Consider the following 16,085-nt stretch of genomic DNA (forward strand, 5'->3'; position numbering starts at 1 on the left):
ATAATACTGGTTAATACTTTTATTCCTTGGAGTGGGAGGCTGGGTGTCTTAGTCCACATGAGAAAACATTTACCGTATTTTCACGACTATATGGCGCACCGCATTTGAAGGCCCAGTCTCAGTAAAGAGTGCTATTGCTGTATTTAACACACACACACAAGACGCACCCGTGACCAGACGATTCGCCGAAAGACGTTTCGCCGACGGACGTTTGTCCGACGGACAGTTCGCCGAATGGACAGACTTAGAAACCAAACCGAAATTGTTTTGCAATAAACACATGCCCACACTATATAGGGGGACCTGGTAGGGGCGTGCCTTTAGTGTCTGACCCCACCCATGTCCGCCTTCTCTCTAAATAAGAAGCGTGTCGGCAAGAAGTGCTCTCAGTCAGGCTTTGGAGCATACACACGGCGCTTCACATTATAAGGCGTCCTGTCTATTTTGGAGAAAATTTAAGACTTTTTAGTGCGCCTTATAGTCGTGAAAATACGATATTTTTATTTATTCACAACATACAGATCGCCGCAACATGCGTGCATCACCAGAGGGGAAGAGCGTTCACTTCCTGTCTCCCTCTTAACCACATGGCAGTACCCACTAACATTAAATTGGTTCCTACCATGTGAATTATGTAGAAAAGAGCACCACAGTGTATAGATTCATTTATGTCCCAAAGGCCTGCTTCGCTTTTTAGCATATCAAGGAACCTCAATATTTAGGAGGAATTTTCGACGGTGACTCAAAATCCGAACGAAGATGGAATAGGCTCGGCGTAGTCTTTCTCCAAAGATAATGTCCGCGATTCGAAATATAATCTGAAGAAACCAGGAAATGGCAAGATGTCGTCCTTTACGGTCATTCTTCTATGGTGAAATATCGCTTCTTCTTCACCTGTGAGTGGCACCCAATTCAGCGCTGCAGAAGTGGCGCCCTGACTTCTACCATTTATTTATCCCTTGTCTTCGGCTTGTAATTTTCAGTGTGGATTTTTAAATTTTTATTAACTTTTTTATACTTAAGATAAAAAACCGTGATGTATGAAGCGGCAAATGTTGAAGCCGCGAAGTGGTAAAAGATCATAGTAGTTCATATGTGCGAGTAAAAAAGAAGTGGGCAAAGTAAAAACTGCAGTTATTGTTCCGACTGTCTCGATGGCTTCAAGTATAGAAAAATGACCCATGCCAAATACAGAATATTAAATATAAGCAAGAAATTTTCAAATCTCTAACCCAGAGGTGTCCAAATTAAGACCAACAGGCCAAAATGACTTGCAGTCCAATTTTAATTGGCCTGCACTTCTTTTTACAAATAGAATATTGTCTCCACTTCAACTTTTGCCAGGTGATTGTACTTCTTAATTTTATCACCAGTGGAAGCCTCTTGATCAAGGCAGTTGCTTTACCCCAAAATACAACCACAGAATAAATTTACCTCCAGTTACTGAACTTGGCAGAATGAAAGAGGCGAAAGGTAAAAATGGAATGCAGAAATTTTAAGAGCGTGGGAGAGTAAAGATTTTTTTAAAGGGTAAATGTCTCTGTTGGATCTGCACTAAAACTGTGGCAGTTATGAAAAAGTAAATTGGACGACCTCATTATGAAACAGGCATATGCATCCTACACTGGTGCTGAATGAGAGCAAAAATAAAGAAAATTGTAGTTAACCTGCAGGGTCTGCAACAGTAATCTTTTCATGGTCAAAATGCCCTGGAAAAGCCTTCAGCAGCTATTTATGAGGTTGTCTAACTCATCGCAAAACATGGCAAGCCTTTTACAGATGGACACTTGATAAGTCGCTGCCTTTTAAAGTCACCAAAATAATTTGGCCAGAAAAAGTGCAGGACTTCAACAACGTCAGCATGTCCGGAAATACAGTTGCGCAATGCATTGAAGAAATTAAACTACACCTGTCTGAAAAAGCTTGTGCTTTTAATTTTAACTCTATTGCATGCAATGATGGTGGCCCGGCGGCTGAATGGTTAGCCCTGTGATTGGCTGCCCATCGATTCAGGGTGTCCCCCCGCCTCGTGCTTAAAGTCAGGTGGGACCCCCCGGTACCCTTGTGAGAATAAGGGGTTCCGAAAATGAATGATTGCATGCGACGAAAGCACTGATCACATAGACATTGCATAGCTGCTATCTTTATTTGTTTTTATTCTTTGGCGGCTACTGGATGAGCAATTTGGAGTTACAGAGGAGTGGCTTGATGTTGTGTCATTTGACAAATGGGACTTATGAATAGAACAAGCTATGTGGAGTCACAACAGACAGGGATCCAGCTGTGGTAGGTCCAAATAAAGGAATGACATCTATGATTGGCTTACAGTGAGAGAGCCTGGAGATCAGGCTGTTAAAATGCACTATACACTTTACAAAGAAGACCTTTTTGCCAGGACTTTCATTCTTGGAAATGTATAATGAATACAGTTGGGAAAACTGTCAAGATTATTCAAGCAGAAGGTACCACAGTGAATTATAAACTTTCCTTTTTGAAGTAGATGCTGAATGTGGGGATCTACTCGACAACTCTGATGTGGCCGGGCTAAGCCGCAGCCAGCACGGTGTGGAAGTGATTTTACTCCCTGATGTCATAAATTCACCAGTTTTTAGAGGAAAAGCAGCGACCTCTTTATTAGCTGAATGACCCTCTGCGGTTGTGTAGTTGATCTTATTGATCATTTAAACATCCTGCTTCACATACACTTCCCTACTTATCTATGTTGTTGACAACTTATTATGTTGACTACTTATTTATTGAATATGTATTTATTATTTATTGCTAATATTTAATGATTATTTATTTGTTTGATGTTGTTCTTTGTGCACTTTGAGGTGAAAAATTAAATCTCATTATATTTGTATAATGACAATAAAAGGATTTAATTCAATTGAATATGAAAGCATTTCATGTGAGACTCAATCTCTTTAAAACGCAACTGTGCAACTTCAAGTACTACCCTCCCGGAAACACTGTCCGATATCAGAATTGCCAACCTGGCCAACCTTTCAGCTAAAAAAAGAGGAATGTGTCTGTGATTACATCCCATGAAAGACAATTCAGACAGTGCTCATCTCATTTCTCATTTTATAAACCACGTTTATCATCATTAGGGTCGCAGGGGATGCTGGAGCCTATCCCAGCTGACTCCGGGCCAGAGGCGGGGGACACCCTGAATCGGTGGCCAGCCGATCGCAGGGCACAAGGAGACGGACAATCATGCACACACCCATACCTAAGGTCAATTTAGAGTGTTCAATGAGCCTACCATGCATCTTTTTGGAATGTGGGAGGAAACCGGAGTTCCCGGAGAAAACACACGCAGACCCGGGGAGAACATGCAAACTCCACACAGGTGGACGTGACCTGGATTTGAAACCAGGACCCCAAATCTGTGAGGCTGATGCGCTACCCACTCGCTCCACCGGGCCGCCCTCTCAGACAGTGCTTCTAGGATATTTCTGTAATTGAAAAATAAATAATGATAATCGGACATAGGCCTTGTCATCATCATTGACTCGACAAAAGCCTAATTGTCATCATACCCAGGTTTGCTTCTCCATAAGGTGCACTTTCCCGGTAAAAGTTTAGAGTCCTGATGGATGTGGGAAAAAAACTGTCCTTAAGCCTATTTGTCCGTACTTTGTGAGACCTGTAGCGTCTGCCAGAGGGCAGCAACTGGAACAGGTTGTGACCAGGGTGGTAAGGGTCCCCGACAATGTTCCTGGCTCTGCTGAGGTAACGAGGGCTGGCAATGTCATCCAGTGAGGGCAGAGAGCAGCCGACGATCTTCTGGGCAATGTTAATCACTCTCTGCATGGCCTTTTTATGAACAGAATCGGTGACATAGGGCAACCCTGGCAGAGTCCAACTCCCACTGGAAACCGGTCCAACTTACTGCCGACTACGCGGACCAGCCTCTGACACCGGAGCGGACGCCGCGTATCAAGGGTTCCGAAACCCCATACTCCCAGAGTACCCCCCACAAGACTCTCCGGGGGACGGTCGAACGCCTTCTCCAGGTCCACAAAACACATGTAGACTGGTTAGGCAAAAACTCCCACCCCAGAATAGACTGAGGAGGCTGAGGAGTGCGATTCACCTATAATTGGAACACACCCTCCGGTCCCGCTTTTTAAAAAGAGTAACCATCACCCTGGTCCGCCAATCCTGAGGCACTTTCCCTGATGTCCACGCAATGTTGCAGAGGCGTGTCAACCAAGACAGCCCCACAACGTGTCGGTGGAATTGAGGAGGTCTTCAAAGTATTCGGCCCACCGATTCACAACATCGCGAGTCGAGGTCAGCAGCACCCCATCCCTACTATGCATTGTGTTGGTGGTGCACTTGTGAGACAGCGGATGGTGAACCAACATTTTCTTGAAGCCACCCAGAAGTCGTTCTCCATGGCCTCACCGAACTCCTCCCATGCCCGGGTTTTTGCCTCGGAGTCGACCAGAACCGCGTGCCGCTAGGCCACCTGGTGCCTATCAGCTGCCTCTGGAGTCCCAAGGGCCAAAAGGGCCCGGTAGGACTCCTTTTTCAACCTGATAGCATCCCTTACGGCCGGTCTCCACTAGCGCGTTCTGGGATTGCCGCCACGACAGGCACCGAGCACCTCGCGACCACAGCTCCGGTCTGCCCCTTCGGCAATAAAAGCGCGGAACATGGTCCGCTCGGACTCAATGTGGAATAGATAAAGCATGATTTATGGATGGGTGGATGTTTTATGTTAACATTCTCATGTTACTTTTATCCAAACCCTGCATCATAGAGAGTTGACATTATGGTGGCCAGAAACGGCTGTCAGATCAAAATCGTGCATCGTACAGAGTTGACATTATGGTGGCCAGAAACGGCTGTCGAATCCTAATAGACCAGTGATTTAATTTCTTTACCTTCTCTGAGTGTGTAAACTTAAGATTTGAGCATTTGCAAGTATTATCACTGAGTATGCCTGACCTGAAATATGTTAGCTTGCTACTCTCTGATGGTGGTTTAAGTTAGTTGCATGAACTACGCAACAGCACTGCTATTGTGTATTTATTTTTGTCATATTTTCATTTTGTTTTACAATGTTTGACCAAAAATAACACCCAAACATTGCTTAGATAGGTAAAATTCGTCAGCCTTTCTTTTGAAATTGACCGTCACTTTTCCATACTTCCTAAAATTCCTAAAAGGCATACTCCTGCTACTGGGCCTGGTCAGACTTACGCTCAGCGTAGAAGTGGCCGGTGAAGAGCCACTAAGTCTATGGCAGCTGCTCGGGCTGATGAGACTGAGGAACTGCGTGCTATTCGCATTGGCCGAATGGCTGAATCAGCAACAGCTGCTAGGGCTGTTTTGGTATCCTACTGATGCTTTGGTTTGATTGAATTGAACTGCTAAATTGCTTCTCGTATCATATCTATACATTTTGCTTGATTGATTTGAAGTACTGAACTTCTTATGTAGCATACCTGTACATAATTGTATACATGTTTGCTGTGCTATGCGTGTAACTGAAACTTTCCTTTCTCATCTAACCCATTTTTCAAAAGAGATTTTTTTTAATAGCGCAACAATTGTCTTTTGGTTCTAAACAAGCAGGGGCTTGTATTTTTAAGAAACTCATTGTTTTTCAGATACTGAGTCGTAACCCTGGTATAACTGTTTTTAACTTCTTGATTATTAGTCAGAAATAATAGAAAATTTCTATGAAGATATATTTCATTATTTGAGGAATGGAACATACGACAGAAATTCTTACACATAATAATTCTCAACACAACTTTCTTCATATAAAGCACTTTTAAACTACACATGGTACAAATTACTGTCCATAATGTGGAAGGAAAGCGGGTCAGCGGCCTGACAGTTCTGGGGTCAAGGGTTCGATCCCAGGTCGGTCAGAGTAGTGAGTTGATCAACCAGCCTACAATCCATTTTTTTGGGATGTGGGAGGAAACTGGAGTACAGACGCTCCCCTACTTACGAACGCAATTGGTTCCGAGCGATTGTTCATAAGTTGAATTTGTTTGTAAGTTGATTCAGTGCTATATTTTGTATTATAATTTATGTTTAAGGCCGATATAAGTATATTGAAGGTTTATACAAGTGCATTTGTATGTTTAAGGCTTGTATAAGTAACACGCATTGGTTTGTACTGAAAAAAAACATTTAATAAAATGGAGAGAATATGTACAGTACTGTAGAGAGAGAGATTTATGTATTAGAAACTGGCCAAAAGAAGCGACCTAATGACGATTGCACAGTTTTCTTCTTTTTTTCATCATAAATGATGCGTTAGCACTGTATGGCATCATTCAATTGATTTGCAAACTTTGTGCAACGTTCAATATTTGGGTCCTGCTGCTCGATCTTTCTGTTTATAAATGGTACTGAATGTGCAACGCTCACCACTCTCACGCGCATCAAGCTTCGTTATTATTGCCACTCGTTTCAAATGAAATGGCTTGCCTCTTCCTTGCAACTCCCTCAATAGAAGCCTTTAGCTTTTTACCAACCATATTCAATATTGGATGCATGAGATATTTAATGATACAAATGAAAAAGGTTCTTTGCACACTGGAGATACATTCACGCACTCCCGCATTGCAACGAAGAAGAAGGTAGATGCTGGGTGAGCTGAGCTCTCACAGCGCCAGGCGTCGGTATTAGCGGCGGAAAGAAGTACTACTCCGAAAAAGGGGCGAAATACAAAATTGGACTTGCGAACATTTTTGGACTTAAACGCAATTTGCAGACATGTTCGTATGTACCGTTGTTCGTAAGTTGAATGTTCGTAAGTAGGGGAGCGTCTGTACCTGGAGAAAACCCACGTAAGCCCAAGGAAAACATGCAAAGTCCACATGGGAATGACCTGGGATTGAACCCTCGATCTCAAAACTGTGGGGCCGATGGGCTAACTACCCGGTCACTGGGCCGCTTCTAGTATACAGGTAATAAAGCAAAATTATAATAAGACCAGACTTAACCCAAGAAACACATTAGTGATGTCATAAATGAAAGAGTGAAACAGTAGAATTCAGGGAGATGGAAATGTTCATGGGACTTGAGAAAAGGCAATAGATGACTTTTCTTCTTTCACTTGAGAAGCATACAGAATAGTGGATCGCGTAAAGTGCATGAACAAGGACCACTGTGATGTTAAATGAAGACGTAGCGTGATCTAACGTCAGAGGCATGCCGTGTATTTCACACCTAGGCCTTCAGTAGTACTACGTTTTAATCAATCCAACCCCCAATAACTATTTTATGTCTAGAAAACCTTTACTGCAGCTACCGCTGCGACACAAAAAAAGCATCAAAAACAACCTGGGCGGCCGTCGGCTTTACAGTGGGGGACCTGGGTTCAAATCCAGCTCGGTCCAAATGTGTGGATTTTGCATGTTCTCCTGGGGCCTGCGTGGGTTTTTTCCAGGTCCTCCGATTTCCTCCCACATTCCAAAGACATGCATGGCAGGCACACAGTAAACTGCAACCAAATCAATTTCTTCTCCTTCAGCCATTGTGGGTTGAAAAAACCTGCGGCCTTTGCGACTGTATTGTCTAACTTGTAACTATGTTTAACTATGCCTTTCCTGTATCTGCATTCTCACCCTCTTGCTACTGTCACAATGAAATTTCCCAAATACGGGATGAATAAAGTTATCGAAATCCAATCCAATCACATCCAATATTTGCTTGTGCAGCTCGCTCGCTTCAGGTACTGTTTGCTAGCTCTGGCTAGTTCACTATCATTAGCCAATCATGGTTTGTGAAAGCAATGACGTATCCCTACGCCTGCAAGAAGGCCTTGGTGTCACCAACTCGAAATCTGATTGGTTAAAGCAACAGTCTTATGGACGCCTGCAGAACTGATTGTGAAGGCCTCCAGGTAGATTTCTGACCCTGGCAACAAATAATGGCTGAAATGTGATTGGTTAAATGTTTAAATATGAAAACACAACTGGAAGCAGGGCAACCAGGGGGGAAGCAATGAAATGAAGCTGGCAGACAAATCTGAATTATTTAACAAGTATTTATGGACAAAATATAATTAACATCAGTCTGTGATTTACATATTTTTAGGCCAGCAGAGAAGGCTTTGCAGGCCCTGACAGTCCACCACTGTCTAATATATTCATTAGCTTGCCCAAGCAGCTGGCAATGTAGCACTTTGTATACCACAGCCCTGGGTGACGTGCAGAGGCAGTCATAGACCCATCAAGCTCACAGATTGGAGAAAAAACACATACATCTTCAATTTGAACAGAAAAAAATGCTGCAACTTTGTCCTATTCTATGAGCCAGTGTTTCATTGTGTACCAAAATTCAGCATCAAGTCAATCAACTTACAGCTCCTTTCCTCAATGGCCTTGGCCAGGATCTCCTCCACACAGTCTGCTGGGAACCATCCTACTTGGCCGCGGGTGCTGCCCTCCCAGAAGCCACCTTCTCCGATGCTCAGAACTTGGAAGATGGAAATGAAAATTTAAGGTGAAAATTAACAGTAAAAAATAACATTAAAAACAAAAACGATATAGATCTACAATATCTCACAAAAGTGAGTATATACCCTTCTAGTTTATGCACTTCTTTAAAATTATACTTTATCATGGAACAACACTGAAGAAATGACATTTTGATACAATGTAAAGTAGTCACTGTAGAGCTTGGGGGGGGGGGGGTAGAGTGGTTAGTGCCTCGGCCTCAGTGCTCAGAGATCGAGGGACCTAATTGTGTGGAGTTTGCATGTTCATCCTGGGCTTGCATGGGTTTTCTCTGGGAACTCCAGTTTCTTAACGCATCTCAAGACCATGCAAAGTAGGCTGGTTGAACACTCTAAATTACCCCTAGATATGAACGTGAGCGTGAATGGTTATCTGTCTCCTTGTGCCCTGCAATCGGCTGGCCACCCATTCAGGGTGTTCCCCACCTGGTGCCCAAAGTCAGCTGAGATAAGCTCCAGCACCCCCTGTGACCCTTGTGAGGATAAGCAGTACAGAAAATGAATGAATGTAGAGCTTGGATAATAACAGAAATTGATTGTGTCTCCAAAATAACTAAAAACATAGTAACATAGCATAAATATTCTATATGCTAGAAGCGGCTGAGCGGTTAGCGCGTTTGCCCCGAAATTTTGAGATCAAGGGCTCGATCCCAGGTCTGGACCTTCCTGTGGGACATTCCCGGGCCCCAAAAACATGCAGGGTCATCTGGTTGAACACTAAATTGCCCCTAGGTATGAGTGTGCGTGTTAATGGTTATCTGTCTTCTCGTGCCCTGCAATTGGCTGGCCACCAATTCATGGTGATCCACACGACCCTTGTGAGGATAACCGGTATGGAAAATGAATGAGTGAATTAGCTCAGAAAAAAATTACAGCGTTATGTGGGCCTTACCAGGGTGCAGTTGGATTCAGCAATCAAGGATGTCCTTTTCACTGTATTCAACACTTTCAAAACAAACCAGTCATTTGCACTCTAATTAAAAGACTCATCGAAGTAGGAAAACTGATTTCAAAGTACCTTATTTTCCCCCTCATAGGCCGCACTTAACAGTCTAAAATATTCTGCAAAATGGACGGGGTGCCCAGTGTGTCTTGTGTGTGGACTAAATTCAAAATTCTGTATCTATCTAGGGGGCAAGAAAAGAGCAGGTACCAATAGGAATGTAAATATAGTGTAGCTAAGCATTTTGCAAAACAATATCAGTTTGTCCCCCGAAAATGGAATCTGCAAAGAGACACGCTTATGAGGCACAGTTCAAACTGCAAGTTCAATTGCCTGTACATCATTACATAAGCAGTAAGTGAGAGCGGAATGTGTGTAGGGGTTGGTGAAAGTCAAGAAATGTATGTTAAGAATGTGTGCTGTCTGGTATGTGGTAAGAAAAAGTGTTGTTCCTGAACCCACTCTCTTTATCTAATGCGTGAATGAAACAACAGACGAATACACCATACGTAGAAAAAGAGCCCCTCTTAAGTGCCAGGCCAAATGGTCGTTATGGCACGAGTCCCCATTTGAATTGAATTGAATGCTTTTATTGTCATTATACAAGTATAATGAGATGAAATCTAGCAATGTGTCGCAGGAAAACTGAAGCATGTGCTCAAAGTTTTGAAACACACCTATAAAATGGTCTATTTATTTGGAAAGGGGAAGTTAACATCTCACCTTTGACTATGTCGTTTTTGTAGAGGTTAATTTCTTCTTCAGCCTGAGCAGTATAAGGACGAGTTACCACGAAGTGTCTCCCTGGGACGGCACTGTACAGCTTCCTCCTGGTGCCTACGGCCACGGCACGACTGCTAGGACTGACAAAAGCAAAAATATCATAATTGGTAATGAAGCTCACATCAAGATACAATCATTTGACAATATAATCAAACATACAAACAACAACTATTCACTTATTAACAGTTTTGAATTTTCCATTTCTGGTATGCATAAGAAAACTAGAGGAACAAGAAATATACCCAGGGAGAATGATGAACTTCTACTACTGAACAATTAAAGTGAACCCTGTTTCCGATAACGGCAATTTCTCTGTACATCTCATTTGGTTTAGCAAAGCCTGTATCAACTAATGTTTTTTTTTTTTAAATCAATTGCTGTTTTAGTGCCTCTTAGAGACAAATCATCATAACCAGACTTTCGGTGGCCACTCTTAACTAAAATAAGCAAGAATATCTGTAACAGATAAGGAATGATTAGTAAAATGATTAAGCATGTTTTTATGATTTTCAATTACCATATAAATATATATATTTTTAATACAATGAGATCAAGATCTGAGTCAAATGTACTCAAAGGGTCAAGCAGGTGACTATTGGAGGCTGAAAAAGGAATGAAGAGAAAATGATTGTGAGGGGGTAGGGATTTTTCTCCGAAGTAAGTGGGTCACCTTGTCCTGTAGATTGCTCTTCTTGTCAAACCATCATGGGCCTTTGGAGAGCTAACCCAATTCAAAATCTAGTGTGCATGAGACCGCCTGCGCATGTTGGAATGGAAAGTCATGAACTGCTTTCGGAACAGCAATTGTATACTTTCAGAAATGAGAAATAACATTTAAAAAGGGGATTTGAATTGATGGGAGAAAGCAGCCCAGCTGCTTGAGTGGCTAGCACGTCGGCCTCACAGCTCTGGGGTCCTGGGTTCAAATCCAGGTCGGTCCACCTTTGTCGAGTTTGCATGTTCTCCCCGGGCCTGCATGGGTTTTCTGAATGTACTCCGGTTTGCTCTCACATTCCAAATACATGCATGGTAGGCTGATTGGACACTCTAAATTGCCCCTTGGTATGAGTGTGGATGGTTGTCCGTCTCCTCGTGCCCTGCGATTGGCTGGCCACCAATTCAGGGTGTCCCATGCCTTGTGCCCGTAGTCAGCTGGGATAGACTCCAGCACCCCCTGCAACCCTAGTGAGCATAAAATGGTTCAGAAAATGAATGAATGAATGAATGAATTGGTGGCAGAATCTTGTGCTATGTAAAATTCAAATCAATTAACTTTTTAATTTTGTGATTAAAGATGACTTGACAGTAGTGTTTTCCAAGATTAATTGAGCTCAGGCCCTTGTTTTAGCTCAGGACAATGCCACTGAACACCATCAAAGAACTGTTAAAATAAGTATAAATCCTCAAGATTAATTTGGATTTGATTGATTGAATACAATTTGTTTCAAGTAATTAATTTCTGATTTACTTGCAGTAAATTGGTAATCATTCCACTGTTTTGCACTGCACTACACCACACTGAATGGTTTCAAACTTAAAACATTAAGCATTGAAATACAAATGGAAAGACCATTTCTTGAAAAAGCAAGCTTTTGAGTAAAATATGGTGTTTCTTAAGAAAAAATATACTAAACATTCAACCACATGCATTTTGCAAATGTTGTTCCAATTATTTAGATGACTAAACAACAATAGATGATCTAGAGTGCCAATCAATTAAACAACTTGTCAGCTGACAGAACCCTATCGCTAGAAAACACAATGACTCTATTAGCAAAACAAAAGCAGAGATACTCAAAATTCCTTGCATTCGAAAGCACGGAATAATCCATATGCCTATATTTCACATTTTATTTTTTTTGCAGAATGGTACGGGTATGTCCAATAAAATCAGAACACTGAAGCAGATCTGATCTTATCTGATACAGTTAATTATAGAAGAACAATGTAACTTGCTGTTCCTTTAGCAATAAACGGATGTCACTGCTGCCTGCACTTATAGTACTTGTCATTGTTGTTACATTAGCTTAAGTAAAAATGAGCGTTAAAATCTGATTTCATTATTTTTTTTAAAGGTGATGACAACCGGTCTTGGTTTTAAATTAAGTTAAGAGAAAATAGCATGAATGTAATAAGTGTTTTACTGTCTTCCAAGTCAAGATCACTAAAAGTATGAAAAGAAAGCATTTGCATGTTTTTTGATTTGCATATCGTTCATTTACATGTAGACAAGCATAGAAAGATTACCTTAAAGCATGACACTGTGAGTATACATTTCTGAGAAAGAATGCATTTCCACAAAAAACATTAAGTATTAATCATTGTGTTATACTGCCAAAATGTGTATCTATAGGACTACAGTAATCCCTTGAATATCGCGACTACATCGTAGATTTTTTTCTGGGGGAATTTTTATTTTTTTGTAAGTTCATAAAAATGTGAAAATCCACGCTGAAACTTGCAAGGGGAACCCACTCCCCTGTCCTCTGCTTGCTACTAGAACTCAACACTGAAGGAAAATTAAAAAAAAGAAAAAAATTAAGTTCATAAAAATGTGAAAATCCACGCTGAAACTCGCAAGTGGAAGCCACTCCCCTGTCCTCTGCTTGCTAGTAGGACTCAGCACTGAAGTAAGAAAAAATAAAATTAAGAGGTGGCTTTGTGGAACAAATTTAGATAGTGTTGATTAAGACCTCGTGTGCATATGTGCGGTTATCGGACAGGCACTAGAGAAAAGAAATGAATGACAAAAAGATGTAGAGATAAAAATTTCAAAGGGGGACCCATAGCAATAGTATAAAACTGCTGACTCTAGACTAGAGTGAGACAAACATCTAATCTACATTCAGACTTGAATGTGACACAATAATTTTGCATATATATATATATATATATATATATATATATATATATATATATATATATATATATATATATATATATATAATCAAACATGATGCACAGGAACTCACAGATGCAGTGTGAATATCTGTCTTGAAAAATCCCAACTACACTTAAACATATTTAACTAAGACTTTATTTATGTACTTCTCAAAAACAGCGACAAATAACAATGACCTAAACGTTTTTGTCCTAGGAAATACAATCAATGTAGTCCAAGAATTTAAATACCTAGGAATCACTTTTGACTCTCAATTTGTCTTTAAACGACAGATTAAAAAAAACACGCTAGATAAAATAAAATTCAATTTTTCCAATTTTAGGTTCATTAGAAACAGTCTAACACCTGAGTCAGCAAAATTATATTTTTATACAATGATAATATCACACATGACTGCCTAACAAGTTGGTCATCGGCCTGCAAAACAACACTAAAACCAATTGAAACCATTTATAAGCAAGCTTTGAAAGTATTGGACAGGAAGTCAAAAATGCACAACCACTCTCAAATATTAAAAAAACCACAAACACCTGAACTGGAACAATGCTGTTAAATATGCAGATGCCACCTTAGTCAACAAAATCTTCCAACACAAAGCTCCTCCCCAACTACAAGATTTTGTACAAAAAAATTCCAACACATCAACACGGGCTGGCTCGAGAGGTGACTGTGTAGTTCCCTTCAAAAAGAGTGCATTCAGCCAAAGCACCTTCTCTGTCCGTGCCGCAGATACCTGGAACTCAATGTCAATTAACATGTGAACTCCCTTCTCTGAACCTTTTCGTCAATCATCTTAAAGGCTGGCTGTTAGACGAACAAAATTGTGATCACAACGCTATCTAAAACTGGGCTATGGGTGTGTATGTGTGTGTAGTATGTGTCCTCGTTTATCTTAAACCTATACAAAGGACTTAAGATGGAAATTAGCCCTCGGCTACAATCTTTGATATTTACATCTATACAGTTGTTCATTAACATGAATATAAATATGTTCATTAATATGTGCTGTCCCTTATTAAATAAATTAAACTCAAACTCAAAAGCATTGGAGATGAGAAAAGCTTTAATTGCGTGATTAAAAACTGTTAGATAACAAAAATGTTTTGCATTGTGTACTTTTTAAATGCCATTTTGTAAACTTGTACATGATGTTTGTTTAAACCAGGGGTGACCAACTCCAGTCCTCAGGGGCCCCTACCAGGTCTGTTTTCCATATCTCCTTTTGTTACCACACATGAATCAAATGATCAACTCATCAGCAAGCTGTCCAGAAGCTTGATAACAATCCTGATTACAGTAATACCTCGATTATGGCGGTTAATGGGGGGTCGGACCCCCCCACGAAAAGTGAAAATCCGCAAAGTAGGGTCACCCCTATTAAAAAATTAATAATAATTCTGAGTGCTGAGTCCTAGTAGCAAGAGTGCCTTCTGGTTATGCGTTTCAGTGTGGATTTTTCACATTTTTATGTACTTAAAAAATAAAATAAAAAATAAAAATAATTCTTCAGTGCTGAGTCCTAGTAGCAAGCCGAAGACAGGGGAGTTGCTTCCGCTTGTGAGTTTCAGCATGGATTTTTACATTTTTATGAACAAAAAAAAGAAGTAAAAAAATAAAATAAAAATAGGCCGCCTCGTGGTGTAGAGGTTCACTCGTCTGACTTTGTTGCGGGCAGAGGCGGGCTCGATTACCGCATGCGGCGGTATGATTGGGAGTGCGGATGGTCGTTTGTCTCTCTGTGTGCCCTATGACTGACAGGTGACCAGTCTAGGGTGTAGTCTGCCTTTCGCCCGAAGACAGCTGTGTTAGGCTCCAGCAACCCCCGCAACCCTTACGAGGATGGGCGGTATGGAAGATAAATAAATGAATGAATAAAAATATATACAGTGGTACCTCGAGATACGAGCTTAATCCGTTCCGGAACTGAGCTCGTATGACGAGATTCTCGTAACTCGAGCGGACGTTTTCCATTGAAATGAATGAAAAACAAATTAATTCGTTCCAGCCCTCTGAAAAAACACCAAAAACAGGATATTGGATTGGAAAAAATGTTTTATTTCTTCTAATTCGCCATCTATTAACAAAGTAACACATAACTAGTGGTTTAATAGTAATAAAATGTGTTTAATCTAACTAAAATTGGGCAGATTTCGCCGACGGGAGACAGACGTTTGGGGGCGGGGTTCGGGGGTCGTTTCTTTTTCCACGACAACGCACTCGTAAACGGAACAAACAAATTTAAATTAACTTGGATTAATATATACAGACACTCAAACATACGTTTAATGTAACTTTACACAAAACTGAATTCTAATTTTGTTGTAATCTTTTGTTACCTTCGTTTTCCGGGTTGGCGGTTTGCCACGACCCCACCCTCACGTTCGCTATGGATGGACTGTTTGCTGTTATATTGCCTTCAAAATATTCCCAAAATGATGCACACAAATGTCCTCACAATAGGATAACGCACGACCACTTGCCAACGAGAAATAGTCTTTAAAGAACGATCGCGGGAGCTTCTTTCCTTAGAAAGAATAACAGGAAATACAATAGTTGAGCTTACCCACGTATTGATTGTGGGTAATGAAGTTTTATTCTGAGAAAGGTTGCCATTGCCTATGGGTGTTGTGTGCACGAGTATACAGACGCTCCCCTACTTACGAACGCAATTGGTTCCGAGCGATTGTTCATAAGTTGAATTTGTTTGTAAGTTGATTCAGTGCTATATTTTGTATTATAATTTATGTTTAAGGCCGATATAAGTATATTGAAGGTTTTAATAAGTGCATTTGTATGTTTAAGGCTTGTATAAGTAACACGCATTGGTTTGTACTGAAAAAAAAACATTTAATAAAATGGAGAGAATATATACAGTACCGTAGAGAGAGAGAGAGATTTATGTATTAGAAACTGGCCAAAAGAAGCGACCTAATGACGATTGCACAGTTTTCTTCTTTTTT

At 40.8% G+C, this 16,085-nt stretch overlaps 1 protein-coding gene across 4 annotated transcripts in view; it reads right to left on the reverse strand.

The window, feature by feature from the left end:
* Positions 1-16,085, reverse strand: part of LOC144066958 (SH3 and multiple ankyrin repeat domains protein 2-like) — a 228,529-nt gene that overhangs the window by 113,235 nt on the left and 99,209 nt on the right. For all 4 annotated transcript variants that reach the window (XM_077590411.1, XM_077590404.1, XM_077590397.1 and 1 more), the window contains 2 exons: positions 10,164-10,303; positions 8,344-8,457 (listed from right to left, as the gene is read on the reverse strand). In XM_077590411.1, the coding sequence (XP_077446537.1) occupies positions 8,344-8,457; positions 10,164-10,303 (254 nt within the window). The remainder of the gene's footprint in view (positions 1-8,343; positions 8,458-10,163; positions 10,304-16,085) is intronic.

This window comes from Stigmatopora argus, chromosome 2, assembly GCF_051989625.1.
Source record: "Stigmatopora argus isolate UIUO_Sarg chromosome 2, RoL_Sarg_1.0, whole genome shotgun sequence".
Classification (NCBI taxonomy): Eukaryota; Metazoa; Chordata; class Actinopteri; order Syngnathiformes; family Syngnathidae; genus Stigmatopora; species Stigmatopora argus.